The sequence below is a fragment of the Tachypleus tridentatus genome, chromosome 13 (assembly GCF_004210375.1).
Source record: "Tachypleus tridentatus isolate NWPU-2018 chromosome 13, ASM421037v1, whole genome shotgun sequence".
Lineage (NCBI taxonomy): Eukaryota > Metazoa > Arthropoda > Merostomata > Xiphosura > Limulidae > Tachypleus > Tachypleus tridentatus.
Window position 1 is genome coordinate 78681266 of NC_134837.1, and position 20959 is coordinate 78702224.

General features: G+C 32.3%; 1 protein-coding gene across 2 annotated transcripts in view; it reads right to left on the reverse strand.

Annotated features, from left to right (window-relative positions):
• Positions 1–20959, reverse strand: part of LOC143241052 (transcriptional coactivator YAP1-like) — a 49020-nt gene that overhangs the window by 6114 nt on the left and 21947 nt on the right. Inside the window, exons 2-6 of one of the 2 annotated variants that reach the window (XM_076484517.1) lie at positions 9856–10094; positions 7290–7366; positions 6393–6572; positions 2551–2580; positions 1767–1995 (exon numbers count right to left, since the gene is read on the reverse strand). In XM_076484517.1, coding sequence (XP_076340632.1) covers positions 1767–1995; positions 2551–2580; positions 6393–6572; positions 7290–7366; positions 9856–10094 — 755 coding nt within the window. The remainder of the gene's footprint in view (positions 1–1766; positions 1996–2550; positions 2581–6392; positions 6573–7289; positions 7367–9855; positions 10095–20959) is intronic. The other variant, XM_076484518.1, reaches the window with a different exon arrangement.

A 20959-nucleotide genomic window follows, 5' to 3' on the forward strand; every position in this document is an offset into this window, starting at 1 on the left:
TAGGAATAGAAATATATATTTCATGAATGGTACTATTGTAAGTCTATATTTGGATTTCTTTGTTTCAATCAATGCACTGTAAAATATAGCTACATAATTTAAAAGTAAAACGTTAATACTGTATGAAGCTGTCCATGAATGACATTGGAACTAACTGGTCCTCAGTTGAAAAAAAGTTGGGAACAACTGCATGTCATTTAAGTCCAAAGTCTTATTCTTCCTCTCTCATTGTCACACACACAATTAAAATACATCATTATAGAACCTTCTCTTCTATTGCAGTTTTACTGAAAAGAATAGTCATGATTTACAGATCTTCAGATATTGGAAGTCTACATGAAGGTACAAAACATAAGTTACATGTAGAGTATTTGATATATTAAAGGAACAACCTAAATTTTTACAACTTAAGATGTATAATAAACAATAGTATTATTAAAATGCACAATATTTGGTTTACTATATAATAAAATTTTAATACAAAACTTGACTTAACAAAAACTTAAAAAATACTCTTTTCTTTACTCTTCATCTTTGAAATTGAATATTACAGTATACTGTAAGTCATATATAAATAGCAAATAATTTATTTACTTAAATAAACTTAATAAATTTGGGAAGTGGTAATACTGAAACTTTCATCGCAGATGCTGATAATGTAACACAGGGCTGATTGTAACTTTTCTGTAATAGAGAAGGTATTAGCCTGTGGTTGTAAGAAAAGAAACTTATTTAAAAAAGGAATACCAATAAGTGATCAAAATGGCAGAAGTTTAGATAATGTCTTAACATGTTAACTGCTACAATGTTTAGCATCATCTGTGGCAAGTGCTGCTAAGAGTTTTAGTGTGATATTGTTGCATTTCAAATTTGAACAGCAGTAACAGCAAATCTAAAACATATAACATTTCCTTTTAAATTTTACTTAAGATACACAGGTTTATCCTTAGCAGTGAATGAATTAACATTTCAGATTTGGCTCTTACAACTTTTTATTTATATAAATGAAAATTAAATATACTGACTGACCACAAAATTAAATCAATTAAGCATGTAAATTACCAAAATCAACTTGTTACATCGGAACTACTTAAATGTAATGACAGTATAATGTGTGTTTTTCTTATAGCAAAGCCACATCAGGATATCTGCTGTGTCCACTGAGGGAAATTATATTCAGCATCTAAAACATAAAATATTATAGGTGTGTGTGTATATGATATGTTTGTTATTTTTAATAAAAGAAACATTACTTGACTTCTTAAATAGTGAATACATAACAATCTATCATTATGTTTACAGCTGAAGTTTATGTTGCCTTTTTCTATGCCATGAAACTAATCATCTAGGTAATGAACTTAGAAAAGGTGCTTATAAACCAAGTTCCACAAGATTGTTTTAGTCAGTTATAGTTTTGTACTTTAAAACAGGTAAATAGGTTAATTTGCAAGCTTCTTATACTGCCTGCAATTTACTTGACTACTATTATTTTCAGTAATCAATAATTAAATATATTTAGACCAACAACTAAAGATCACCTATAGCCTAATTATGTCAACTCTTCAAGTACCTATGAACATCCAGACACAAGAATATGGAAGAAACTGCAAGTGATAAAAGAAGTTCAAAATTCTTCACAGTGAAGAATGTTTGAGAGTGTATTAAAGAAACTATGTATCAAAAGGTAAAAACCAACAGCAACTTTATACACTAAAAATTTATCTCAGCAAACCTTTTCAAAATTATTGAAAAATTTAAAATTGTACCTCCAGTTTCATCTAACACAAGGAAGTTGTCAGGGGTGTGGGGAAGACTAAAGTTGGAGCCAAGTCCCAGGCCACTGTCACCACTCTCTTGTCGGCTATGGAAATCTGTTCCTGCCAAAAATGGATCAAGACCAGTGCTACCTGGGGACGTTAATGCGGGAACATTTCCTGTTGGAGATGTTGGAAGTGATGGATTCTCTTCTCCCAAGCTTTGTCTCAACAACAGTTCCTAGAAAGAAGAAAATGTATGTAATACAGACAAGCAATGTATTAGAAGAGTGAATGTTCATATAAGGTATAACCAGAAAAAACAAAAGTTCAAATACAACTAAATGTATAGAGCCAAAACATAGTATCTGACCCAGTAAAATAAAGAAACCAAATAACATTTCAAAACATTTATCTACTAATCCTCTTAAACCTGATACAATGAAAGAAATCTTACACCTTGTAATTGTTTAGTTTCTTTTATAATGTGCAGTAATATTATAACTCATTAACTAACCATTAATTATAATTCCAGGTCTGAAATAATACAATAGCAAAAGAAGAAAAACAATTATGTTAGTCCTAGCTTATTCTATGTAGCTGTTAATGTTCTTGAAATGTCATGCCCATAGTCAATACACCTTGCAAGTCCACACATACACAAGGATCAAGCACATACATCACACTGTATATAAAACAAGAAGTTCTGTTAGTGAGAGCAACAAAGAAAATGAGAAAGAGCTTAATAAATAGTGTTAGTAATCCCTGAAAACTAGTGTCAAATGCATAGACTCACTTTAAGCATGGGATTTCCATGGCAGGTCGGCTGCAAAGCACAAGATATATATTTTAGTGTGGAGAAAACCATAAAGAACATGCCTCATGGTAGATGTACAAGCAATGAGCTGTAACTACCATCCATATGCATGTAACAGACATGTGTTGAAAAGAAAACACGCACTATAAATCACACCTGTTCTCACTTTTTTTCTTTTTAATACATCCTATACAACAAACTTCAATCCACAAAAATATTAGGTCAGCTTCTATGAACACTTTCAAAAACATAGTTATTGATAAAATGCTCAAATACGCAAATTTATGTACTAATGGATTAAACGCCTGTGCCAAACTACATGGATCCTAAGATGCTGAATTTTTTCTTTCTACATAATATAAAAACAGCTGTTTAGTAGTTAAACATATACACAGAATCAAGCATTACTAAACAGTCTGAAACAGTTCACTCCATGAGCTTATTGTTAGTAAAACATTTACACTAAATCTAAATTAAATGATTTCTGAAAGCAGTAAATATTCAACTTCACAATCTAAGCATTATCAAGCAGATAATTTGAACTAAAAATATGGTTTTAAACAATGAAATAGAGCTATAAGATCTTAGTACACAGAAATATCTATATACCAACCAAGTACTAAAACAAACACACATCAAGAAATCATACAAAAACTGAGTTCTGCTATTTCATACACAACCATGCAACTGTCCGTTAAACATTTAATACCAAAAACTACGTAGGTATTTCATGTCCATCTTTGGGAACCTTATTAAAAACTTATCACCCAAACTTACTTGGTTAAACCAAATTTTAAACACTTAACCTCCTTATCAGAATTATAGTTAGTTGTATTACTTTCAAGAATATTATTTTGGTGGATCATAAGAAGTGGAAATATTAATATAACTTTCATAACATTTCCAAATTGTTTGAGTATTTAATCTTGAAACTTTCCCAAGAAGTAAAATAATTATAAAAATCTCCAATTTAATTACTACGAATATATTACTCTACAATAAAAAAAAAACTTGCAAGATTTGAAATTATGTTTCCCCTGTAATAAAATATTTTTCAAAACTTTATATAAAAGCCCTAAATAAACATTTAGCAATACAGTCTTAACATACTTTAGAAATTAAAAACAATGTTATGTTAGATTTACCTAGAAAATTGGTTAAGATAATATAAAGAGCTTGGCGTATCAATTAAGAAAAACTCACAAAGTTAGAAACAGTTTGGCTTAACCTTTAACCCAAGCACTAAAAATTAAATTCATCTCCCCCAGTACAAACTATAACTTTGACCTTTTGTTCTGGCCTTAGATTTTCATTTTAAAAAGTTCATACTTTACACTGGTTATTTTCCTGATTATAGAGTTGACCAAATATACAACAGACATCCCAAAAAGTACACCTACGAGAAGAGAGATAATAGGAACCACACAATTTCCTGCATACATCATGCTGATAAAGTAAGAAAAAACATTTATTACATGCAAATTTTAGCACTGAAATGTATTTCAGAAAGATACTTTTGCTTTTTCTCTTAGTTGTGTAAATAATCACAAGTTTTATTTTCTGTCATTTGTAATTTTGGACACACTTCACTCACTGTAAATGTCCATGTATTGTCACAAGCCTATTTCCCTGTATCCATTAAATATCTAGATTAAAACTATCATCAGTTGAGTAGGTTTGATTCTCATTAATAATTATCCAACTGTCAATGTCACGTTTTCTAGAACTTTCTACAAACACAGGAAAAGTGGGCGAGAAAAATACAGTTAAGTTTTCTTTGTATAGAAAGCTTTCTTTGGATAACATTTTACTGTTGAAATGGCAACCTCAACAAATTAAGGTTTCACTTATACAATAATTCTAAGCTAAGAATTTGATACCCCTTAGAAATAAGAACAAAAATTGGTTTCTGATAATTGATTTTTAAAATTATGATGCAGAACTTATAAAAATTATTTGGTTGGAAGACAGTGTTACTTGTAAATGTTACTTATGTGATGGCTAGTTAACTGATAAAAGATATACCCTGTGACTACAACCTGAAACTCCAAAAAACATGCAGGTGAGTCATAACCATGCAAACATACACTACCACAAAAAACCATCAGAATTACAGTCAAATTTATAGGAAAAAACTCGAGTGTAGACTTTTCCAAAACATATTGAAGAATAACAAACTATCACTGTGAATCAAAATTTCCCACATGACAGTTTATTAGGATGCTTAGGTATATTAATTACTGAGCTAGATGAAGATGGGATTTGAATTCCTTTACTACTTAACCCACTGACACTGTTCTTATGTGCTCCTGCATATCAAAACTTGCAAGTGTCTCAGAAGGAGACAGTACTAACCAAAAGCCAATGTCACAGCAATGATTATTCTAGTAAAAGCATAAGGTTCAAATGCCAAACTGAAGACTAGAATCTGGAATTGATAAAAAATTTGGGTCCTGAAAAGAAAAAGTGGGAAGCAAAGACAGATGAATTAGAACTAAAGGCACGCATTAGCTATATTCATTTTAGAAATTCAAAGACCTTTTATAGAAACAAATGAGAAGAGATAATTGTAGAACATACAGTTTGCAGTCTGCCACTGGTTTAAGAGACCAAAATGAAATGAAAACAGAAATCAGCAATTGGGCCCAAAATATTTTAAAACATTGAAAGAAGTAAATCTCTTGATGTAATATTACCTAGCAATGTAGTAATATACTAGTGAATAAAAGAACAGAGCCTAATAAACTAAAGGAAGCAGAAACTACATGTTAGTTATATATTTGCTCAAAAACTGCTAAAACTCATGATCCCAAATCCCCATAAGATCAGCTGGCTACACAATCAAATAACCAGGCCAGAAACAAAAGAAATCAGGCAAAATAGCCCACAGTATAAAATCATCATATACAGATTGTTTAATATGTATTACAGCTTTCACATCAAGGTTACAATCTGCAACTGTTCAAGTTTAGCATCAAGCATAGCATCTGAATAAAGCAAAGGAACAGAAATATTTGAAAAGTATTAAAACAAGTATTACTAATACAAGTGTGACTCACAGATCATAGAACATTAATTTTCATTATGTTTTTAAGTTCTGCTAGGTTTTTATTCCTTCTGAAATCTTAATATGTAACAATAGCTAGTGTGTACCCAATAGCTGGAGAATGTTTAGACTTTTTTTTTTTTCCATTACAACAAAATTAAAAACCAAAACCTTAATGTGTTCCCAAAAAGGTCATAAGATGTGGCTTCTGCATGCACCATTACAAACTATTACAACAGCATTGTTACCTATCTAGAGTCCATACATAGACAACTTTCAGGGCATTCTCAAACATGGAAACTGACATACTTTCCTCATACATTATTGCCACCTGAAGCTCAAAAGTATTTAGAATACATATTAATTTTATACACAAATCCATTACTTCAATTTATTTTTCAAAACAGATGGAAAAAATACTAAAAATAGTGCATATTATATGCCTCAATATGTAAATATATAACAACCTGTTTATCACATAAGCTAGAATATAGTAATCTGACCATATTTCTATGAAATATCTGTTAAAGCAAACACATTCGAGCTCAGTATTTCACATTAAAACATGTAAAATCATAAGCTAAAATTAATATAAAAAACAAGTGATTCATTGGAGTAGTCACTTTCACAATCATAAAAATTAATAGCAACATTCTGTTTTTCTACATGATAAAAAAATAACCATCTTCAAAAACTACTGCATGCCAACCTTAAGTTACTTACAGCCAGTATGCAACCACTTTTAAACATTAGATAAATGTACAAGAGTAGCTACCTGTCTCAAAATTTCTTGCTGTCTCATACGGAGCTGCTCTCTCTCCATCTGGAGTTTCTGGAGTCTTAATTTTTGTTGTTGTTGCTGCTGCAATGTGGCACCAGTAGGTAGAGCTGTAGTGACAGTAGTAACAGTGGTTGAAGCAGCAAGTGTTCCATTACTGGTAGAACTGACTTGTGCCTGTAATTCACAAACAAGTCTTTTAGACTAGCAAGCTTTGTTAGTAATTACCACAACAAATATAACAGTGCATTTTTAGTACTATTTTATCACTACGAGTTTTTTTTTTTTATAGAATCATTACTAGATATCTACAGTGATAAAATAATATCAACATTTTCATCTTCAGTCTTTTCCACATTATTCCTATCTCTCTAATAACAACTACACTTTTAAAACAGTTTTTACTATCATCCCATAACTCCAGATCTGAAAAATCTTTACAGGCACTGAAATTTTTTATTCACAAGACAAGAATTAACTAAAACGATTACAAGTTACCTAATAAAACTTAAATCTAAATTAAAATACTATATAATCACAACAAATTAGACCTTAAAAAAGAAAGAAACTCCAGTGCTAGGACAGAGTGCACACCAAAGATAAGTGCACTGTACCCATTGTTTGAGAATTACGTGTGGCAACAGTCTTAATTACAATTAAAACCAAGTTTGTTGTCCAAGTTCAGAGACGTCACAGATGTTGAGTCTCTTTTTAGATGCTTTCTTATCAATTTATTTATTTCAAGCCACACTAATATCTCAAACAGATATTACAACTACTGAAGTACAATTTTTTTTTTATCATTATGATAAACAAATATGAAAGACTTAAATAAAACAAATTCAGCAACCACCAAAAATCATGATAATGCTAAGGAACTGTCAAGACATTAACCTCCAGCTGTTGTTGGGATGGAACAACAGTCTGTTGTAGCTGTGTTGGTGCAAGTTGCAAGTTTCCAAGTTGTTGCACTGTAAAAAAAACCAACAAAAAACAACAATGTACAATGACAATTACAATAAAACAACTAATTATAAATGAAGATCTCTCTCAAAACTTTTTAGTTTGAACATTTTAAAATGCACAAGTCTCCAATACACAACATAAATAACAAGATTATGGCAATACAAAATCATCAAAATAACAAAATACTGGTATCCACATGAAACAAGCAAGAAAAATCTACACTTGTCAACAGGTTTAAATTGTTAAACACAGGTTGTTCACATGAAATTTAACAGTTCAATGCCCTAATCTGTATCATTCAAGCTCTTATACAAGTGATACAAAATATTTCAGTTATTTTACTGTGAACATAACACAACTTTTCTACATTATAATTTTTGTTTTAGGAGAAACAATTACACAATTTCACTTTAAAAAGCAATCCATTTTTAGTCTTCTTTCATTATGTTCTTGAAAATAAGACTGAACAAAGCAAGAGATTGTACTTTGTCCACTTAATACCAGAAGTAGTTAGGTTTTGTCTGACACATTACCAAGAAGTTCAGAAAAACCATGATAGCTCCTTAAGATATCTGGATATTTATAAATACTTGTTCCAAGATTCCATTCAAGTGTATGTCAGTTGTACTGTCCATAACATATTTTAAAATTTGACATGAAACCAACATATATGCTATAATAAAAATGACAGACTTATTATAAAACTACTAGCAATTAACATCAAGGCTATCTTTAAAACTCTCTCTTATTCACCCAAACTAATTCTCTCTAAAAAAAGGCATAAATTTGGTTTTTCTTAAGATTTAGTAGTTTATACAAAGGTATTTCTTCATCTTTCCAATCTAGGAAAAGAAACAGTCATCTGTTATGAAATCAACGTTTGTTTTTTTGAAAATTTCTACTCAACAGTAATTAAGTATCAGATTGCTTTCAAATTTGTTTTACTTACATTTGCCCATGAAATATACACAAATAAAATGACTATTTACTCTAACCTTGAAAACTAGCACAAATGATACTTGTATGTATGAGTAAAACAAAACCAACTTAAATATGCAACAGAACATATGAAAAGTGTAATAATTATAAACTGTCCTCAGTGTCAACAGAGAAAAAACTGTCCAAGAATAAATGTCTTTGAAACATTAAAATTATTTTAATGTTTTGTATTAATCTTTTAAAAGTAACAAAACTAAAGATAGCTTCACATACAGTACACTGAACAAAACAAAGCTTCACTATCACCAACCTCATCATAATATATAACTATAGATTATACGTTAAAGCTAAGTGTTTATGTTAGGACTACAAAAAAACATTACTTATTTTACTTGTTGTGTGAAAATTTCTTTATTTTGCAACAGATGGTTGTTTGATGTTCTTTATCTAGGAAGGAGCCAATAAAGGTTCTGAACTATTAATAATAAAACAATTGCATGTATTTAAAATCACCTTCCCCTGTACTTAGATTTATGTGCATTGGTAATTTTTGACATATTTTGCACTACCAATCTAAAATCACTACATATATCACCAGCTTGACCAGGATTAACAAAAGCTGTACTTTTCATTTTGTTAACTATCAAATGGTTTTAATTATTTTTAGCCTCTTTAACCTAATAATAGTTTTTAATGTAATATTGCTGTTATAACAAAACAAAACATTTAAGCTCCAAATGCAACAACCCACTTGTATTCCATCATTTTCAATACATTCTTAAATTTGAATAATAAACTATATAACACAGACAGACAGCATGCTTGTAACAATACCTGCTAAAACATTTTCTTTTTCCAGTGCAAATCTAATCTACTTTATTTTTTACATGTATCTAACACTATTAGTGTAACCAGTTGGAAACTTTCTATGACAATTTGTTTCCTAAAGAGAACAAAATTTGAAACTGTCTTGCATGATTATATATCAGGGTGTAATAATGGTCATATTAGTCTATTTATTGAATATGTTGCCATACAAAACAGATTTTTGTAATGAGTAATAAGTATTACTTATAAGTAATTCAGTACATGAGCAAGTTGATGTTCAGATCTAATGAGAGCCAATCTAATTTAACACTTTGTCAAATCATCCACTAAACAAATGTCATAATTTCAACACAAAAACACAAAATTTAACATGAATGAAAACAATAATGATAATTTATTAGATAAGGGAGAAAAAAAGGAAAACTTTGAAAGCAATCTTATTTCAGTCATGACTGAAAGCTACCATGGTTTTGTTTTTTTATACAATAACACCTGATTAAAAAAGAAAATGTGGTTTTCTGAAATTATCATCTCCACGTCTACCTATATACTCTTAAAACAAAAACTTGTAACCATATAGAATAAGCCTTTAGTTTTCAATTCATCCACAGGTCACATCTGTATAAGTAACATTATCAGAATGGTGTTTGTTTTTTGAAGAAGGTATGTATTGAGCACTTGGAACTTAACTAATTAAAGCCAATTATGCCACCAATTTTAAACTTACTAATTCTCGGATCAAACCAACTTGTAATTCTTTCTTTGTGGTTGATGAAATACACTTCTCCTTCAGGGGTGGTAGCCTGTTCCCAACCGTCCGGCAGTGGACCAAGGCTTTGAACATACACTGGAGGAAGATTTCCACCTGAACTGGACACTGGAGGGTTTGAACTTCTGGATCCTAGTAATGATGAGATGTTGACAGCTTTACGTGGATCCTCCCAAGTGGTTGTCTTGGTTTCATGGCTGATCAAATTTAAGTGTGCACAAGTTTAATAAACTACAATAGAAAAACACATATACATAGCTGGCACTTCAAGAAACTATTAATCAAACCAAAATATGACTCCATAGTTATATAAAAAATAGATAATTAGTTTCACTTTGTTAAAGAAAACTTAATACAGTAAAACCTGTCTAAGCCAGAAACTGCATAAGGTGGAAACCTGTACAAGCTAAAAATATCAAAATTTTGCAGCATTAAGATTTTTCTCATAAAAGGCCCTCTATATGGCAGAACCTGTGAAATGTGGACAAAAAACTCTTTTACCTACCTTATCTATCAACAAGTAGAATTAGGACATGAGTAAGGCAGAAAAAATGTTTTTGATTAAATATTAATTTCTCATTTAATTAATAATTTGTTTAAATATTAACAAATTCTCAGACATTTTGTTACATCAAGTATTAGTTAAATATATTCTGTTCTTTTTCTGCCGTCATTATTCTTGCAAGTAAATTAGATTCATGAATTGTAGAAATATATTTTGTCTTTACAAAATTCTATTCTTTAAATAATAATTTTGGCAAAAAGAAATAAATTTCTATCTTCCCTAATTTTAAAATTTAGGGAATATTTACCATAGGTAATAGGTAAAAGTGAAAATCCGTGCTGCTTCAAAAATTTAAGGATGAATCAACTTCTTGTGGAATGGAAAGCGAATAATAAAGCGTGGATGACAAGTGCTATATTCGAGGAATTTTTGAACACATTAAACAAAAGAATGGAACAAGAAAATAGGACTATTCTATTTTTCTTAGATAATGCAACTTGTCACTCAGAAGTTCAACTTTCAAATGTTCTTTTAGTCTTTCTACCTCCATGTATAATATCAGTTATACAGCCACTAGATAATGGTTTATACAGTGTACAAAATTGAAATACGGAAAATTGATGCATCAGCTTATTATTGCAAACATGAACAACTGTAAGAGAGCATATGAAATGACCATGAAAATTGACGTGTTAGATGCAGTTGCATCTTTAAGTCATTCAATCAAATGTGTAAAAGATGAATGCATAATAAAGTGCTTTCGAAACTGTGGATTTATTATTGATAACGGTGGAGAATAGGGTGCGTCAGCGGATAAAGGATAAAAAATTAAAATGTCCCATTCTTTTTTTGCTCAGTTGTGCCACTGCATGAGAAAAGAACATAGACAAAGTTTCATTTCAATCGCGAAGTATTTAGGGGTCGCGCATCCCTCACAAAGTTCACTATTTTCCTTAAATTTACCCTACATTACATTGTTAATGGTAATTAAATTATTTAATATTTATTGATTATACAATTAGCAAAAACATAAAAACTTGAAAGAAAAATTTATTTCATTGAAGTTTTATCTTGCCTGCCCCCTTCGCATTATGTTCGCCGATGTTCTTCTGCCACCTGAATCATATACTGAAATTGATCTTCGTTCTTGGTGCGGCCCTTTGCCGTAAACTGTTGAATTAAAGTTACTCCTCTTTCAGCTGCATCGTTTGTCACAAAAAGTTTCTTTACTCTGTCCTTTCCTTGTTTGTACTCTTCGGAGGCGCTCCACTCTTTCGGTGGTAATGATAAAAATGCGCTACTAATATCCAGATGGTAGAAAATTTTCTTCGTTGCCGAGGTAAAAAAAATTTGGAAGTTTTCTGGAAACAGCATTGCTTGCAGCATCAACTGTTAAACGTGGAGTTGGCCTAGGAGATCCTTTCATGGTATTCATATTTGAGACCATCTTGAGTTTGTCGCTATTCGTTACACCGTCAAAGAGCGCAAGTCCAACTGCAACCTCAGATAAATACCATAAATGCCGATTCATTGCCTTTGTACCAACTTCCTTAATCGTATGATTTTCATGCAATGCAAGTTCCTTGAGTAGTGTAAGGTCCCTTCGAGCTGCCACGGAAGCATCCTTAGCTGTAAACCATGAGAGCAAGTAATGTTTAGTTATAAAGACATACAAGTCGCCAAGTTTGCTGCAGAAATATGCGTCAAATGAAACACGAGATGAAGCAGGCCGTGGTTGCAGTCTACCAAACTCCTCTTGGAACATCCAAATTTTTAGAGAATATATTGCTCGAGCCATCCATCATGCACAGCACCAGAAGTACGGAAAGAAACTGAAGAACGTCCGTGTGGAAGAGATCCAAGAAAAATGACAGCTAATTCCAAGAGCTCTTTATAATCGTCCCGTGGTTGATGAGATTAAAGGAGATTCTGACAAAATTGAATAATATCATCCTTCCAAGGCTATATTCGGAGTGGCATTGCTTCTACTGCTGTTATGTACTTAGTTTTATTAATTTTAGGCCAACAATTTCTAAAGTTTAAAAACAAAGTAATATCTGGACTTTTTTATGTCTATCACGAGTAGAGAATACAGCGCTCAGAAGAATCTCCAAAATGTGATGTCTACAGGCAAGGTGCAAGAGCTCACGTTCAAGTAACATTTCAATCCTCAGACAGACGCCAGATTTGGATCCTGTATTGGTCGCCGTGGTGTCAAAGCAAAGCGATTTAATTCTGTCTTTTACATTCCATTCTACTAAAACTGATCCAATCTCAGAAGCTACTGAATTTGTATCCCCACTATCAATCTTGGGCACTGAAAGAATCTTCTCTACACCTTCACCTGAAACTAAAATTGCCAAACGTTCGATCTTCTCTCTGCCAACCAAGTCAGGCATCAGCTTACCATCCCAATGTAATGTCAAAGGAACGTTTGGAGAAAACCTTTCCTTCAATTCAGCTGCTAGAAGAGTATGGTTAGTAATTTGTTTCCTCCTTATGGAACTTGGGCTAATGGCAAGATCCTCGATTATTATGTCCAATATGAGCTGCAAAAGGAAGCAAAATTTGCGCGGCTTTTCGGTCACTGATCTGGGTTCTGTCTAAAGCCGAAGCTAGCCTTTCACTAATGCCAACTTTTCGTTTGGTTCCGGAAGCACGTTGTTATTTTGTGCGCATTGCGCAACCCCTAAATATGAATGTATTGGATTGATTTTTACGCTAGCATATTTTTTTCATTGAATGGAATCAAATTATAAGCGAGCGACTGAGTGTCACAACTTTTTGTTTTTTGTTTAGTAGAGAAGTTGTTATGACGATTCTCTGATTGAGAAGATTAATGTGCGTGTTTTCTGACACCAAAGAGACATCGGGCTATCTGCTGAACCCATCGAGAGGAATCGAACCCCTGATTTTAGCTTTGTAAATCCGGAGACATACTGCTGTACTAGCGAGGGGCGAAGATTGATGCAGATGATTCTGTGAACGTGGAAAGTTTTTTGAACATCGACAAGAATGTTTTAACAGAAACTGATGAAATTGATTTAAAATCTATAATAGAATTTCAAGATGGTGACAGTGTGAGAGATTCAGAAAATGAACAAAATGGAAAAGATTGTGAGGAAATAGAAATTCCTACTTCACTGCAAGTGTTAAGTTATATTAACACCATCAAATTGTATGCAAAAATGAAGGGAGAAAATGAACTTCATGAAAATGCCACAGAATTGGCATTCTCTTTTAACCACATGAGAAAGCCCATTAAAAAAATGAAACAGTTGAAATTGGACACTTTCTTCAAATAAATTTAAGATTTTGTGTACTTGTGTATATTTTGAATGTCTGTTTTTGTTCTTATCCTTACAAATATAGCATAAACAGTATAATAACTTTGTTCACAAACATCTTACTTCTCTTGAGTCAAGCAAGTATAACTTTCTGCTCAAAAATTATATATAATTAAGGAAATGCACGTTGTCTGTCTATGCCGGAAATTTTACTCAGTCCCGTGCGATTCCACCTTAGACAGGTTTTATCATTATGGATTTATTTCACAAAAAAAATATAAACACAATCTTCATCTTCAAACATCAGTTTAAATTAAACACTATATCACTACATATATATTTTCACATTTGATTAATTTTACTTGCATCTAATTAAATGAGTTTATACAGTCAAAGATGGAACTCCAAGATTAAATGCTGCAAATGAGACAGAAGCTCAAATATACATGAACTATGTTAAATTTGTGAAATTTCTTATGTTTTGTTTTGAAACATTACTGACAAGCAGAATTTAACAAAAAAAAATAAAAAGTGCAAAATGAAATACAGACGTGTATGATAACAAGTTGATTATGTTTGAATATTATTATCAAGCAATTCATTAATATAGCATTGTATATTTAGTACATTTACCTCCTCTTAACATAACAATGGCTTTACAAATAAACACTTGAGGGAAAGGTTTTTGTTTTCAGACTCATTTTTTGAGATTAAACAATCTGCATTAATTGAGGGTTTAATGAATTGTGTAAACACTATAAGCAAAATGAACCAGAAAAATTGTACCTTATTTCAAAATTACAATTGTTCACAAGCTCTAAGTTCAGAAACATTGGTAATTATTCCCCGAGTGAAACTTGTAGTACTGTTTATTAACTATCCATTCCTTCTAGGGCATGGGCTGATACCAATAACCCATGGTTACTTTAACCCAGCTGAACAAAAAAGTTACAAATAAATCACAGTGGAGCAACAGCATATTTCACTGTAGCTATGATTTAATGAAAAACTACCAAATTATCCTCCCTAAGGATAAAAATAAACCATTAACAGCTTTTTAAATATTCTTCTAACCCTAACTTATCACTGCTGACTAATAATAATTTATACTAGTACTAATTATTATCTGGACAATGACCTTAATATTACCCAATATCATTTGTAACCATCATACTTTACTAATAGAACAAACTGAATGTTGTCCTGTCCTGCAAAGTTGAAATTAATGAATGCCATAAATTTATTTTGTTTACCCATTTTGTTATAACTCTGGGAATATAACTACTGTAACTGGTGCTGATTCATCAAAAAATGACATATTTTGGAACACTGAATTTATTAATTTATTTTTTTAAAAAGTGCACTCAAACATATCACATTCAATTTTGTATAAATGTAACTGCGATCAGTTTTTGTGCGTGTTTTACACGAACGTTCCAGGAACCTAAGATCTTCACTTTGGCGAACATAACCATAGACCTCTGGTGTCAAATTTCTGACACCTGGTACTCGTGGAGTGGTACAGAGTGGCATTTGACGTCACATCACATGGTTTTGTTTACCGAACACTAGCATCAATCTCTACTGTGTAATAGCCTTGTGAGGCGTCGTGACGTCACACTAAAAATTAATCATCTATTTTTAGTAGCTTCTAGCCTTATCTTTGCTATGCATTCTTTTTAGAAATGCGTGGGAGGACTAACTAAACGAGTCAATGGTAAAATTACGCAAAAATAACAAGGATATTTTATTTTTAAAACATCAAATATTTTTTAAAAACAAAATCTCGATACCCTTGTGTTCATAAACGAGCTTTATGTGTAGTTTTGATAAAATGTTAACGACGTACAACGAATAAATGGAAGCCGAGAACAGTTACGTAACCTTTCACATGTGATTCATTCAGGTTTCCTTATTTGGTCTTATACCGCACCGGGAAAAGAACAATAGAGGCTTGTAAAAAAAAAGTACTTTCTTGATACCAAAATTACGTTCACACAAATAATAATAACAAGCCTAAGGGAGATTCATCATTTCTTCCAAAACGAATTTCTATGTAACCCTATCAAGTCAAGGTACTAAAATAAAATTACAACACTTTTTAGTACAAAAGACCTCTGAGGAAAACGATCAGTGGCTACTGAAACGTGTCAATAATTATGTTTAAAAAGTAGTTTTTATTCATGTTGTCTGTTTTCGTATCTTAGTTTAATACCTACAGCAGAATATGTATTTACATATACTGCAATAGGCTTCCTTATCTTCACCATTCACAAGACGTGGAAGATGTCATCACGTTAATTATTTATAAATAGTTCTTGCGTTGTTTCTAGACCCGCTACACACACACAGTGTTATTTTCAATCTCTCAATCACTCGTACATTTTCTCACCAGCACTGAAACTTGTCCTCATCAGTCACTGCGGGAATAGCAAGTCTGGGGGACTATTACAATCAACATTAGTTTCTTACATTAAGACGCACCAACAATTTCTAACAAATAAGAGTCTGGTGTATAATCATAGTTATTGAAAACTTAATTCCATATGAACAAACTATAGTAAGTTTAAAACAAAATATCACCACGAACAACTCCCAGCAGCGATTCAAACTGGCATCAGAGTTATGCAAACCGAAACCAATTTTAACATTTTTCCTGCAAAACTAGCGTATATGTATAAACCATGGCAATTACAATTCAAATGAACTTGAGGCAAATAGGTATTTGCCTAAAACATTACTTAAAGTGTTGAAAAAATGTTCACACTGTATAATTTTGATAATGTCTCTGCAGAAAAAAAAAAAAAAGGGTTAGTACACCCGATACTCACCCCTCACAAGTAGCCAAGTGAAACAAATACGGTTACTAGTATACTCAAGCAGCAAGACCTATTACACCACCACCGGATGTATACAATTATTGGCAGTTTGTACGCGTACACATGTTTGTGCACGGGTAGATGTACACCAGTCTATTTAACTACAGTGTTGGTGGAGCGTTTAGCTAAGTCAAATTTAGTGATACGTGCACACTATTTATTATAAAATAGCAGTTCTTAAAAAAAAAAGTTAATATTAACCAGGTTTACCGTCTAATCACAACATTCGAAAGTTGGAATGTTCATGACTTAGAGCTATTAAAACGTCGAGTAATACTTGCAACTTCTGTAAATAAATAATGTCCTTAGTAGTACTCTACTAAACTATTAATAATGTCCTTAGTAGTACTCTACTAAACTATTAATAAATTAAAGATGTGTTCACTGTTTCTTTGTGTGTGAATACCGAAGAACAGTCGAATATACTGAAAACACAGAAAGATGTTAACACAAGTTACTGACGTTGGCCCTAAGTATCTCATTCTGGAATATAATGTATTATTACAGAAAACTGTTTAAATTATAGGTAGGCAAACAAAAAAAGTGGTCAGTAAAAAATTTTTATTAATGGTGGAACGTGCTACAAGTTTCGTCAGAACATTGGTCTATCGTCTTCAGGTATGATCAATTCGTTCTATTGACCTTGACGATAATTTCGGTACACAATTTTTCGAGGTAAACCTTGTGATAAGTGTTAAGCAATACAAGGTTTGTATAGCGTTACAAAAGACAAACGACTCTGGAATTAAATGTGACGGAAATGGTGTTAGCAGGTGACAGGATATAGGTAAAGGTCAAGTGTGTGTGGTAAACAAACCTTGCTAAATACAGCTGTTGTTGCTAGGGCCATTATCACGGTTTTAGCTTTGATGATTTCTGTAGATTCTATACAGTCGCTTTGTTTTCTTAGTTTCAGGTTGATGTACGAAAAGAGATTCAAAGTATTTCGTTACCCGTTTCAAAATGATACTTAAATTAGAACACTGAAAAAAAAAAGAATTACATTTGTTAAAATTAATTATATCTATACGAATTTGTCAATTAAAAGTATTTAATATAATTTCCTATTATTAAACTACACTAGTTGATCAAACAAGTTGGAATGTACCAGTTTCAAGTTTAAAGCTACTCAGAAAAGGTTTCCCTGCACACAACGGTAACCTAGAGCCAGTGCTGAGTGGTGTTTTAGTTACTACACAGATACAAGAAACGTACAGATTTTTCCCTAGCAGATCCATAGATGTAAAGATTAACTACTCTATTACAAGTAAAAACGTGAAGAAGCCACCAGATATGATATGATGACTTGACAAAACACCATATTATCTATGATACTGTATGTAAACCTCGTGAGAAATTATTGGGACTGATGGCGAAAATATCCATTAAATGTTTTCTAATCATTAAATGTTTATGTTTCATGAATGTGACACTTACGAGTATATTAAAATTAGATACATTATTTATTGGGTTAATTTTTAGTTCTGACCTATTTAAATTAGTTGCTTTGATTAGAAGTTAGTGATGATCTCACGTAAAACAAAACTATTAACAATAATTGAGAATTTTGCTTCTGATCGTGGGCTGGGACACGATGTTTAATTTAAAACGTGCAATAAAAAGAAACATCGCGTATAAAAACTATTGAAGTAACTTTACAACGAGAAAACATGGTCGACATTTTGGTCGAATAACAATAATTGGGATCTGGAAAAAATCATTCTGCACCTGTTTCAGGTACAATCAATTTCTCGATAATACCTCGCTGAAAATGCACGTGTTAGTTCAATGGTACTTTTACACACAAAAAAGAAATACCAGTTGTTTGGCACCAATCTCACCAAAATCCTGTTGAAGTTTAATGAACTTGTACTATTGCTTGGGTGAGACAAAAGGATACATTTCAATCGTCACCTGAATTTAAGTTGTTAGGAGTATAATTACTATAGGTAAGCAAGCAACCCGGGATAAGACACGAGAATATTTATGTGGCCCACCTACGCTGGCGTCAAGACGTTTCCGGTGCAACACGCACGCACAGACACTTGTATTCCCAGGAAATTTTCCCGAAGAATAAGGAGCCTATGGAGAGCCCCATTCACTAGTGGCGACTATCATTGGAGCGTTAACGTCACGAAAACCGCTGTTGGCTTCGAGACGTAAACAAAAAAACACTCACTCAATGTGCTAAATCGACACATTTGAAACCAGCACGTCATCTAGTATGTAAAAAAAACAACAAATAAAACATAAAACCTTTCTTCTTAATCAGAAAATATAAACAGTTTTTCCCATATCTCCCCGATGCTTCTTTTCTCATAGTTCCCCCCCTCTCGTTGCTTCCTCGTTGTTTCGCTTAATTTACTCAGTTTACAAGCTTTCTTACCTATTTCTGCCTCACACAAATAAAATTATTCAACAAACCGTTTTCATTGATATATTACAGCAAGAGCAGCGAAGTTGGAGAAATAAAGAATAGTGTGTTAATTAAAACTTTGTAAATGAATACCACTCGTGGAAAAGTAATTTCTTGCTAAAATTGAAGGCTGGTTTCTAACTTCCATGTAAATGTATTTATTTTAAATATTACTGAATTAACAGTTAAAATAACAAACGGGTCATTTTGTGAAGTAAAACTCATTTTTTACACATTATCCAACACACCGAAAAGATGGAGTTGTTAACACTCGTTAGAAAAACACGAGATGACTACATAAATGACACGGCAAAATAACCAGCTGATCTCTGCATAAATTTTATGTATTACGCATTTATACGTTCCTCCATAGATTATTGTATAGTGAAATATTACAGAGGACATTCTTGCTTTCATAGGCTCCGATCCTGAAGGCCGGGATACAGGTCTTTTACACCCTCAGCAGTGGGTGCGGTAAAGTATATGCATCTTATATGTTAAAGACCTCTTTAAAAAGACAAACACAAATAAATTAATGTAATATATACAATGTTTATTTTCTAGGCATCACACTTCATTCAAAGTTAACGTGAACTACACTGTCTGTACCACAGTAAGTTAAATAGTGACTCCAAATAATCGGAAGTTTTAAAAGGATGAAACTCCGACACCGTCATGAAAAACACACAAGACCTGTTGTTGAATATGATAGTTATATGCAACATATTAGAACCTTTACAAAAACTACAGACACAAAACACGATACTACATATAGCCTACATACCCGTCAGTTACTTAAAAACAATCAATAACTTTTACCCATCAAAAAAACAAATTAGCCATATCACTCTACATGAAAGCAGTTAATACGAACCCTCTCATTAACCAATTCATCATTCTTTCCGAGACCCCGATTCATGGCTCACCCACAATTTCCCTTAAATATAATTAACTTTGAAGGGAAAGAAAATTTCTGAACGTCCCCGGTTCTATTGCCCCTAAGCTTCGGCTTTCGGTTCAAATAAATTTAAACCGAAATCCCTACCACGATTTTTTTTGTTGTTTATTTTCTCTGAGCGTTTATTTGACTGGAGTGGACATCCCCAATTTCAGAGAACAAACCAGTTGGAAACTGTAAACGTGACCTTCTTGACATTGCCTTCACTTTCGTCCCCTGGAAATTTCCAAGGTTGTGTCCCAAATTGCACCCTATGCGACTACGTGAAGTGTAAAGTTACACTACTCTGGTTCGACGACCATAATTTAAGGGTATCCTAGAGAATACAAAATGCACTTAGGTGCATCCTAAGTGTACTCTTCGGCAAAATGTACAAGCGGTGTGCACCATTCGTAACAATTATTTTAAGCCCGGTAATCGCCACTGATTTAAAAAAAAAACCAAAAACATTTAGTAGAAGCGGCGTAATCGACTCAGTAAAATCGTACAAACATGTTTTTGAACAAAACAGTTAAAAACTGGAAGTTACAAAATACTGGAAATGATCTTACTTATTTAATTAACAGCAAAAAAAAAGACGCAAGTTAAAAATATAAAAAGTAAATTTTAGTTTTGTCCCACCTAGCTTAAAAATATATTGCATCATAGACGTTTGGAGTATTTTACATGCAGAGGAATAATATTTTACAAAGAAAAGTGAGGAGCCACTGCCCTAATTAGCAGCCTTATTATTGATACTTTTATAGGACTCCCATATATCATAGTTAATGGAACTCTTATACGATACTGGAAAAACGTTTGTTGTTTTTTTTTTTTATTACATGATGTGCAACCCCCAATTTTGCGAAATTTTTATCATTTGTGCATGTACATTTGCAATAGGGGTCACGATTTTCCCATTTCGCCTCTGTTTTCCGTCACGGAGAACTTTATCTCTATTCTCAGGGTGCCGATAGAACGTTATGAATATGTCACACGCGGATATAATGCACTGGCACCATCTATATGAATATAATA